This window comes from Cariama cristata, unplaced genomic scaffold (assembly GCF_000690535.1).
Source record: "Cariama cristata isolate BGI_N322 unplaced genomic scaffold, ASM69053v1 scaffold1514, whole genome shotgun sequence".
NCBI lineage: Eukaryota > Metazoa > Chordata > Aves > Cariamiformes > Cariamidae > Cariama > Cariama cristata.
The window spans coordinates 4,354-15,757 of record NW_009613264.1 but is presented as its reverse complement, the minus strand read 5'-3'; the positions used below and the strand labels follow the sequence as shown (position 1 = coordinate 15,757).

Sequence of the window (11,404 nt, the reverse complement as noted above, 5' to 3'; positions counted from 1 at the left end):
TTAACATACTTAAGTAGGCATCTACTGTAAGTAGGTGTAAAAATTGTGTGGAAAATACAATGTGGTAGTTCATTGTGAAGAACCCCGTATTCCTTATTTCTGCATGGTGCTGTTGATTTGTCTTAGTCTGTGTAGATTGGATTGTTCTGTGTACTTGCAGTATGACAAAAGATCCTAACTTTTGTATGGATTTCTAATGCAAAGGCTAATTCCATTTATTGATCTCCACCAGAGACCTTGTTAACCTCACAAAAACTAAATGCATTGTCAAGGATTTGTGTTGAAGTTGGAGAGGGAAGGTAGATGAAGCTTGACAAGACTTCGTGTCTTAATGTTTTTTCTGATACCTGTCTTTCCAGAGTAGGCAACTTGAATGTTAGCACTAAGGCAAGTGCAGTATTTTAAAAAATAACTTGCTTGCACATGAGTGAAGGGTTTTTGGCATGTTCTGACAGGCAGTGAGAAATGCTTAGTCCCTATTTGAGTAAATCTTAACACCTGTTCATCTTCTGTTCTTGAAGGACTGCCTGCCTTTCAATCTTGTAGACCTTCCAGTGAAGACTTACTGAACAGAACTTTTTTTTTCCCTTGTAAAAGCCTAGACCATGTAATGTATGGCTAAAATATCTTTCTCCAACAGGCAGTGAGAAATGCTTAGTCCCTATTTGAGTAAATCTTAACACCTGTTCATCTTCTGTTCTTGAAGGACTGCCTGCCTTTCAATCTTGTAGACCTTCCAGTGAAGACTTACTGAACAGAACTTTTTTTTTTCCCTTGTAAAAGCCTAGAGCATGTAATGTATGGCTAAAATACCTTTCTCCACTAGGTTTTGATAGTGGTGGCTGGAGTTCTAGCAGAGACAAGGATGCATACAGCAGCTTTGGTGTGCGGTCTGATCGTGGAGCAAAATCAAGCTTCTTTGACCGTGGAAATGGATCCAGAGGAGGAAGGCAAGTACTTACTTGTCTGTCTCAGTTCTAGTAGTGCACCTGTAATCTTGTTGTTAAAATTAGAGTTCTAGGTGTGAACAAGAACATAATGTAGGAGGAACCTGGGAGGGGAGGAGAGAGTGAGAACACCTTGCTTTCAAAGCTACATGAGTTCAAGGATGGGAAACTTGCATGTGTTTGAAAAATGTGCCCTGTAGTCTAGCACCAGCCACTCACTGCAGCTACAATGACTTGCTGACTTAGCCGTTCCACCAAAAAATGTGCTAGATGAGTGGCTACTTCCAGAAAAATAATGAAGACCTGTTGGGAGCACATAAAAGACATCAAAATGGATTTTAATAGTTTTTTTATTTCAATTTTTTTTCTTTGTTTAAAAAGTGTAGTTAATAAAACTGGGTGAGACTCTTGCAGGTTCTCTGCCTTACTTGATCAGTCTTACACACATCATGCGTTGTATGCACAAGTGTGGTGAGAGTGACCTTTATCGACTAGTAAAGCTGACGCTAGTCCTGTATCCAGACTTTTCTCAAACATGATTTACCAGACCAAAAACTAAGCAGTTGAGGTAAGGACTCTTTTCCACCTTCTGAGTCAGTACTACAGGTGAGCTCCCTCTTTATAAATTTATAATGTGACATGTAATTGAGTTATTTAGATTGCTCATGCTTGTGGTGGGGGAATAAAAGAACAGATTACAGCACTTCAGGGTTTTGTCTGGATGTGGGAGATGTATGTAAAGTGAGGCACAGAGAAAGGGGGGGAGTACCAAACAATGTCTCTGAAGAGGTTTAAGTGGAGCTCCCTACAAAAAGTGGTAAAGACTAAGCAACTCTACTGGCAGATGACTGGTTCTTTACACTTCTTGCACTTAACCAAATAAAAATTGATACAAGGTTCACTGTGTTGAGCTAAACTGGGCTGTGAAATCATGACTAACTCTCATGTCTGTGACACAGACCAACATGACCTAGTCTGATGGCTGGTACTAATTTATTTTCAGTTCATAGGTCAAGAAGCAAGTGCAGTTCATGGGTCAAGAAGCGAGTAGAGATAATCTGATGACTTTAAATTGTTCCACAGGCTGTGTATGTAATAAGCAGGGCATACACTACTAGATTATTATAGCTTTACTTTTGCATGTCAAAAAATCCTGCTGCCCAGGAATGGTGGCCTGACATTCTTGCTGTATTTAGATATGAAGAACGTGGAAGAGGCGGAGACTATGATCGGAGTGGCTTTGGTAGATTTGATCGTGGTGGAAATAGCCGCTGGTCTGACAAATCAGATGAAGATGACTGGTCAAAGCCTCTTCCCCCAAGTGAACGCCTGGAACAGTAAGTAATGGAATAGTGTAAAGTCATATGACAGGGTCGATTGATATGTCTAGCAAGTAAAATGCTTTCTCTTCTGCTTTTAGAGAGCTCTTTTCAGGAAGCAATACTGGCATTAACTTTGAGAAATACGATGACATTCCTGTTGAAGCAACAGGCAGCAACTGTCCTCCACATATTGAAAGTGTAAGTTTCTGCGTTTTTTTCTTTTAAATCTGGTTTGCTGATGTGTCTCATTGTGAGTGTTTTCATTGTGAAACTTGATGTCATGCTGTCTTAAGTTTAGGGAGGAGTGGAAACACTAGTCTTAGCTTCCTACAACTAAGCTATTTTGCAGAGGAGGGTTGCATGTGATGAACTGAGATGTAAAAGTAGTTGTGTAGGCTTGTTCAGTGAACTCTTACAGCTCAGTTAACTATGACTTGTCTTTAAACAGTAAACAGGTAAAGAAGTAGAGGTGCTGGTTTGTTGGAGCAACTGCTTAAGCACAGGCTGTTGTGGTGCCAAGTGTAGTATGCTAGTGTAGTTTGCACTTCAGGCTTGGCTGACTTTTTAAGAATTGCTTGTGTGACTGGACTAAGTAGCTACCAGCCTCTCGGTAACGAGCTCCTGAGTATCTGTAAACTTAATAGATTTGTTTACAAAACTTAAGATACTTTACAAATGACTTGAATGATGTGTTCTGTGGTGGCTGAAGGGAAAGATCCCCCTCTTACTCATTTTAAATATCTTACAGTTCAGTGATGTTGACATGGGAGAAATTATTATGGGAAATATTGAGCTCACACGCTACACCCGTCCTACTCCAGTCCAGAAACATGCAATACCTATTATTAAAGAAAAGAGAGACTTGATGGCCTGTGCTCAGACTGGTAAGTTAGGAACTCTTTACTGCTTAGTCTCTTAGTAGGAGTATGGTCTTGTATTTCTCAAGCTGCAGGTAAGGGGTCTGTAAGGTAGTACAACTTCCTGTTCTGAGCATGCTGAAATACCTGCAGTGTTGGAAACTAATCAGCTCTAGAGTCTTGCAACTGCTTTAGATGTGTCTTGACTGGATTTACTGTGTTTGTCCTGACAGAAATGTTCGTGGCTTAAATCCCTTTCATTTCAGGACCTTTGTGGTGCTGAGTGATAAGTCTTTCGTAGATAACCTCTGGCTAAGGAGTCTGCTCCAATGGCCTAGGTAGTATCCATATAGTAGTGCAGATGTTACTGGGAATGTGCTAGTGATACAGGATTAGTGCTGTAGTTAACAGTACAGTAGCTTTGAAAATAACTATGAATAACACTGAATTGTGTCCTCATAGGGTCTGGGAAAACGGCTGCATTTCTTCTACCAATATTGAGCCAGATCTATGCAGATGGCCCTGGTGATGCCTTGAGAGCTATGAAGGCAAGTACTTCAATACCTAGTCCTGGAAAAGCTATGAACAATGTGTATTTTTGCCCCGTATGCTGATGTCTGCTACTGAACACAGTAGCTGGGCTTAAATGTCGTCATTATTTTGGATATGATAGGCAAGCATCTCAACTTCTAGGAGACTAACTATTTCCCTTGAGAAATACAGGCTGTGGAACATATTTTTTTCCTACTTAGAGTTGCTGTGCGTAACTGTCTAGAGAAAAGATGGCTTATGAGTTTTTGTTGTTGCATAAACTCTAAAGATGCCTCCCTTGCTACAAAAAAGCTACTTCATCATGCATTTCTATGTTGTAGTGACTTTAGGATAGGCAGTAACGGGTTTTATGGCTATTATTTCTCTGCTGCTTAAGTTACAGATCACCATGCAGGTTGAGGAGACCAGGATTGTGCAGCTCTGTTGCAGTTAACATTAACCAACAGCTGAATCTTGGGTACTGTAGCAGGGCAGTCTTCAGATGCAGTGCTTAAAACAAATTGGCTCTCAACTGTGCTTTTTCTTTCTTGCTGAGACAAGCTTGATGACCTGTCTTCAATATTGCCTATAGTAGCTGTTTTAATTGCCCTCGTATTTGGGCTACTCATTCCAAGTATTTGTTTTTCTTTCAGGAGAATGGAAGGTATGGACGCCGTAAGCAATATCCAATCTCCCTGGTCTTGGCTCCCACTAGAGAACTGGCTGTGCAGATTTATGAGGAAGCCAGAAAGGTATATCTAGGAGTTCATCATTATAAAATAACTTAAATATAGTTTTTCTTAGAGCTAATTTACTTTGCTTTATAGTTTGCATACCGTTCCAGAGTTCGTCCCTGTGTTGTGTATGGTGGTGCAGACATCGGTCAACAGATACGTGACTTAGAACGTGGATGTCACTTGCTTGTAGCAACTCCAGGACGACTGGTTGATATGATGGAGAGGGGAAAGATTGGACTGGATTTCTGCAAGTAAGTGAAGTGTTTTTATCTATATGCGAATGACTTGACAACTAGAAACTGTACCTTTTAAAGTGAGATCTAGAGTTAATGGCACTTAAGTTCCAGCTCTTGGACTGCGTAGACATCTAATTGAGAACTTGTGGTCCAGTGTCTGTGCTGACTTACAACTGTTTTTCTATTACTATTTAGGTACCTAGTGCTTGATGAAGCTGACAGAATGCTTGATATGGGGTTTGAACCTCAAATCCGTCGAATTGTTGAACAAGATACTATGCCACCAAAGGGAGTTCGTCATACCATGATGTTCAGTGCTACTTTCCCCAAGGAAATCCAGGTACTTTATAAAAGTTCAGATATTTTAACATCTTACAGGGCCAAAGTTTATCTCTGGAAGGTGGGGGTGAAATACTGACTTGATTTTTTTCTTTTTTTTTTTTTCAGATGCTTGCTCGTGACTTCCTTGATGAATATATCTTTCTGGCTGTTGGCAGAGTAGGTTCTACATCTGAGAATATCACACAGAAAGTAGTATGGGTGGAAGAGTCAGACAAACGATCGTTTCTGCTTGACCTGCTAAATGCCACAGGTAAAGATGAGTTTCAGATAAGCAAGTAAGGTAAAATTCAGATGAAGCAAATCTAATGACTCGAGTAATAAGAACTTCTGTTGAGTAGGTGAATGAAAGGATATTTCCTTGACATGCAGTGAATGTATTGCACTGCCTAAATGTCAGTTTTAAGTTGATGTGGGCTCTTCTGGTAATATAAAATGGGGAGGGAGGTCTCCAGTCTCTTCAGTTTGGGATAAACAAGAGCAGAGAACTGAAACTGCGTTGTACTGGTGGTGGAGCCAAGTATTTGTCTGTGTAGCTTTTCTTCTGTTCACCTGTGCTTTAATTATTGTTAGGCAAGGATTCCTTGACTCTGGTGTTTGTGGAAACTAAAAAGGGTGCAGATGCTCTTGAGGACTTCTTGTACCATGAAGGATATGCCTGCACAAGTATACATGGAGATCGCTCTCAAAGAGACAGAGAGGAAGCACTGCACCAGTTCCGTTCGGGGAAGAGCCCGATTCTTGTTGCCACAGCAGTAAGTGAAATCTATGAAGCTTGAGCCAGTAAGCCTATTACTTGGCCTGTGGAATTTTACTAAGATTTGATTTAATCCTTTAACCACTAGGTAGCAGCGAGAGGACTGGATATCTCAAATGTAAAGCATGTCATAAACTTTGACTTGCCAAGTGACATTGAAGAGTATGTACATCGTATTGGTCGTACAGGCCGTGTAGGAAACCTTGGTAAGTAGCATGATGTAGAATTTTCATAGACCGTGCTTCATACCTGAGTTGTACTGGCTAAGTAGCAAATTCCAACTAAGTACTTGAGAGAAGCCCATGTGCTTTCTTCTGTGACCAGAAGCTGCTCACTGCTGTCCAGCCAGTGTGGAAATTAACCAGTTCCTTTAGCTAGTGCTTTTGTTGCTCTTAAACTCCGATACCACATGTAAGCTTGGTATCTTCTGTGTCTTGTCAGTAAGTAGCCAGGGGTTTTGTGACTGGCTATGGTGGAGTAATGGTCTTAAAGAGCTTTCTCTTCAGGTAATTCTAGTGTTTTCAAGCTTGGCTGTAAGGAAACTGATACTGTTCTTGGCATGGCTGCAAGTGGAGTGCGGAATGGGTTTAAGTGCTGTAGCGTAGTTGCGTTGTGTGGGGCTAAAACTGAACATTTACTTCAGGTCTTGCCACTTCATTCTTCAATGAGAGGAACATAAACATCACCAAGGACTTGCTTGATCTTCTTGTTGAGGCTAAGCAAGAAGTACCATCTTGGCTGGAAAACATGGCTTATGAACAGCATCACAAAGGAGGTGGCAGCCGTGGGCGATCTAAGAGGTAATGGTCACAACTTTGGCTAAAGGTATACTTAATCCATTGTGAGAGACAGTTGTGTGGCTTGTTTTCAGTCTAAAAATACAGTTAGGTGAAGACAAACCACTGCAGTACAAACCAAGTTAGGTGCATCAGAAGGTGACAGCATCATATCTGGTTTTGTTCTATCTTATGATAAGGCAATTAACCCGTAAGACTTCTCTAAAGCAGACAACTAGATATGGCTGAGGTAGAATGACATCTCGCAAAAATGGCTTTGGAACTCTGTGAAAGCACTTACAAAACAGTTACTAGAAATACATATCTGCATGTGCCAGAGATGTATCTTAAGCAGCTATTTTGATATTTAAGAGAAGGTAATGCATGACTCGTGACAGAAAACAGGAAAGGAATGCAGGTGTGAGGCTATCGAAACCTAAACCGTTTTGTAAGATGGTAATACAGAGCTGTGTTTAATGGCTTAAAGGGGTGAGAGAACCAACCCTTCCTCTCAATGTAGCCAACATGGTATGACCCCATGAATTCTAGTTGCTTGATTTTTTTTTTTTGAGTATGCTTGTAAAATGGTCATCCTTTTCTACAATATGGAAGGTGATCATAAGTGCATCACTTAAACACCAGGTTTGGAAATTTTGTGGAGCAGAGGTTGCACTGAATCAAATCTTACCAGGACCCGGGAAAGTAATTCTTAGCGTAACATGACAAATTCAACATGACCCTGCTTGAATAGTAAATTTTCCTTTGCCATCTTGAATGCCCTTTACAGATAGCATTGGGATGCTTAAAAAGTATGTGGAACTCAACACTTGCAGTGGTTGTTGGTCAGCTGTAGTTGGTAACCAGAGTTGTAAGAAATTTAGTACTTGAACTTCAGTGTCTGCTTAAAATACCACTGACTTTACTCAAGTGTTTGTCTTCTTCCTTTATACAGCAGTAGGTTCAGTGGAGGATTTGGTGCCAGAGACTATCGAACAAGTAGCGGTTCTGGCAGCAGTAGCTTTAGTAGCAGTCGATCAACGAGCAGCCGCAGTGGAGGAAGTGGCAGCAGAGGATTTGGAGGTAAGAAAAACGGGGCGGACAGTCCTGGCAAATACAAAACCAGATCTAAAATGCTTGCTGTAGTAAAACTTCTGGAGATAATGTTTAAATACAAGGTCAACTGGTGCTTGTTAAGCAAAGTCTCAGAATCATTCTTGGATCTAGGCTAACTCAAGTTACCGGTCTTTGATTAGTTTGATGCTACCTGTCTTTCCAGCATTTTAGTTTAATGTGTGCATTTGACAGTACTTCAGGGTGGGTTTCTTTTTAATAGATGGTAGACATCTTGTCTGTGCCCTGGGCTGTTTTCTTGTTGTGAAGGCGCACGTCTTGAGCAGGTTAATTAAGCATCGCTTTCTCTTGCCTTTCATAGGTGGTGGTTATGGAGGCTTCTACAACAGTGATGGATATGGAGGAAACTATAACTCCCAGGGGGTTGACTGGTGGGGCAACTGAATCTGCTTGCAGCAGATATCCTACCAAACAAGCTAATATGGAAACCACATGTAACTTAGCCAGACTATACCTTGTGTAGCTTCAAGAACTCGCAGTACATTACCAGCTGTGATTCTCCACTGAAATTTTTTTTAAGGGAGCTCAAGGTCACAAGATGGAAACAAAGGAACAAGTAGCCCTATCTTGAAGGTGGTTTTGAAGACTCTATTGCTGTAGTCAGGATTAACTCCCCTCCCACCCATCCCCACCCAGAAACTGCATTTATAATTTTGTGACTGAGGATCATTTGTTTGTTAATGTACTGTGCCTTTAACTTTAGACAACTTTTATTTTGATGTCCTGTTGGCTCAGTAATGCTCAAGATATCAATTGTTTTGACAAAATAAAAATTACTGAACTTGGGCTAAAATCAAACCTTGGCACACAGGTGTGATACAACTTAAACAGGAATCACTGATTCATCCATAATATTACAAAGAAAAACTTATGCGGTAGCCTGCATTAGGGCTTTTGGTATCTGCAGATTTGAAAAATAAAAACATCTTGAAGCATATCAATGCAATTAGTTTCTAATGTGGCAAAACTGTACTAAGTTAAAGTTCTGATTTGCTCACTCTATCCTGGATAGGTACTTAGAACCTGATAGCCTTTAATAAGCCATTCCAGTCATGATGAGATGATGTATGGATACATGCATACATTAAAAGCACTGTTTTTGAAGTTAATGCAAGTAAATACAGCAATTCCTTTTTCAATATTTAGGCGGATCATTAATGTGAGCTAGCCAAATGTGGGCAGAACATTACAGGGAACGTTTAAAGGTCTGATAACTTGAAATAGTTTTTAGGAGAATTCATCTATTTAGACTTTTTAAAAATGCCTGCCATATGAAATTGAAATGGTAGAATGGCTGACCATGGCAGTGATTGGTCCTCCTTAAGGGCCTGACTGAATTTTTGGTCTAATAACGCATGCTAGTGTTGATGTTTTTTGGTCAAGAGGGTATGAACAGGAAGAATTATGCAGCAGGCTTTATTTTAATGCAGATTCACATTACTCTGTTCAAGCTGCGTGGAGATGTTAAACTGGCTTACTGTAGACTTTGTAAAATGGCTCCAGAAGAGTAACAAGCAAACCTGAGATCACAGAGGTTGGAAATGTACATAAACTGCACAAGGTTTCAATTCTGCTATTAAAGTGCAGTTTTAGTCAGTTTTAGTTGCATAGGTTTCCATTGTATTTATAGTCTGTTTATGCTAAATCTGGCCAAAGATAAGTATTGTCCACCAGAAAAACGCCTCTGCCACTTGGAATTTCTGTGCTAACGTTGTGGCCAGAGCAGTTAACAACTAATCTACAGTGGCGTAGGAAAATGGCAAAAATCTCCTAAAGTGCAATAGATTTTTTCAAGTGTATTGTGCCTTGTTCTAAAACTTTTATTAAGTAGGTGCACTTGACAGTATTGAGGTCATTTGTTATGGTGCTATTTCAAGTCTAGGTTTAGGCCCTTGTACATTTTGCCCATAACTTTTTACAAAATACTTCTTTTATTGCACATTCAGAGAATTTTATATATGTCTTGTGTGCGTGTCCTTAACTTCCAATCTTATTTTGTCTCTTGGAGATTGAACGCAGCTTGTTTAAGGAGAAGGAAATAGATTCTAAAACTTATTTGGGACCATGGGAATGATAGCTGGGAAGAAAACTATTTGCACACGACAGATTTCTAGATACTTTTTGCTGCTAGTTTTGTGTAATATTTATTGAACATTTTTGACAAATATTTATTTTTGTAAGCCTAAAAGTGATTCTTTGAAAGTTTAAAGAAACTTGACCAAAAGACAGTACAAAAACACTGGCACTTGAATGTTGAATGTCACCGTATGCGTGAAATTATATATTTCGGGGTAGTGTGAGCTTTTAATGTTTAAGTCATATTAAACTCTTAAGTCAAATTAAGCAGACCCGGCATTGGCAGTGTAGCCATAACTTTCTGATAGTAAAACAAAAATTGGCAACTTAAAATTAAACATGCCAAGGTTTTGATACACTTGTCTTAAGATATTAATGAAACACTTCTAAACACTGATGTGAAGTGTCCAGATTCTCAGATGTTTGTTGTGTGAGTTTTGTTTAGTTGTGTGGTTTTTTTTTTCAGTGAATGTCTGGCACATTGCAATCCTCAAACATGTGGTTATCTTTGTTGTATTGGCATAATCAGTGACTTGTGCATTTTAGCAAGTTTTATCAGCCAGCAATATTTTCAGTTCAGATACAAGGATTCAAAACAATATGCAAGAATGGATTTAAACTTGCTGAATGTAAAAAAAGAAAAAAAAATTGAACTTCAAGTCACTGTAGGTTTAGAATTGCTTATTGTATTAGTTTAGATGCTAGCACTGCATGTGCTGTGCATATTCTTGATTTTATTAAAATAAAAAAGTTGAACTGCACAGTCTACTCATTTGTGAAGCGTCACTCTTCTGGTTTACAAGATCTGTAGCCCAAGTAGTCTCATTCACGTGCAACTCTGGAAGCAGGTGAATCTAGTGTGGTACACATCAGTGTGATTATAAATGGCAGCTAGGTTTTAAGGTTGCTACAGCTATAACCTAAATAACCTGTGCCCCACAGTGTTGGGTACTTGTACAAGTAGAGAGGATAGCAATGCAGATGTGGGACAGATAAGACAACCACCTCATTTTTTTCTTTCTTTTCCTTAGGGATACCAGGTTGGCTGTAACCACAGAATTAAAACTTGGTGAACTCATACTCAGGCATGATTCCTCAGCCATTCTATAACCTAAATAACCTGTGCCCCACAGTGTTGGGTACTTGTACAAGTAGAGAGGATAGCAATGCAGATGTGGGACAGATAAGACAACCACCTCATTTTTTTCTTTCTTTTCCTTAGGGATACCAGGTTGGCTGTAACCACAGAATTAAAACTTACTGAGGAATCATGCCCGAGTATGAGTTCAGCCATTTAATGTTAAGGATTTCATCTTGGTTGTGCCTCTGAACTTAGCAAAGGTGCCTTGTAGTAGACAGCATTAGTTTTTACCTCTTACCTGTGGATTGTTGCTGGGCAGCCTCATTGAAAACGGGGATATGCAATTCTGTGGGGAATGTGCAGTGTGTACCCTCTTCCCCTTCGTTCTCTAAAAAAGTGTGCCCCCTTGCCCCCCTAGTTAGAAAATGTGTACCCACACTCCAGTTTTGAATTAGTTTTATAAAACTAAGCTATGAGATTGAGCTGTCATTAGGCTGGAATGATGTTAAAGACTGGAATATCCAAGGGGATACAATGGAAGGAAGAGGTTCAGATGTTTCTCAGTCTATCTTTGAAGCTAGATGAGTCTTGCTGCTTTTAGAAGAATGTGATTT

The 11,404-nt window shown here is 39.8% G+C and overlaps 1 protein-coding gene across 1 annotated transcript; it reads left to right on the top strand.

The window, feature by feature from the left end:
• Positions 1 to 826: 826 nt before the first annotated feature.
• LOC104160725 (ATP-dependent RNA helicase DDX3X) lies at positions 827 to 10,477 on the top strand (the record flags this gene model as incomplete). Its single annotated transcript, XM_009698933.1, has 14 exons — positions 827 to 950; positions 2,144 to 2,284; positions 2,368 to 2,467; positions 3,018 to 3,153; positions 3,589 to 3,674; positions 4,311 to 4,409; positions 4,485 to 4,645; positions 4,826 to 4,970; positions 5,078 to 5,222; positions 5,543 to 5,724; positions 5,815 to 5,932; positions 6,370 to 6,526; positions 7,455 to 7,582; positions 7,935 to 10,477. Coding segments are annotated over 14 exons (1,805 nt in total), but the record flags the coding sequence as incomplete, so codon positions are not given.
• Positions 10,478 to 11,404: the final 927 nt, after the last annotated feature.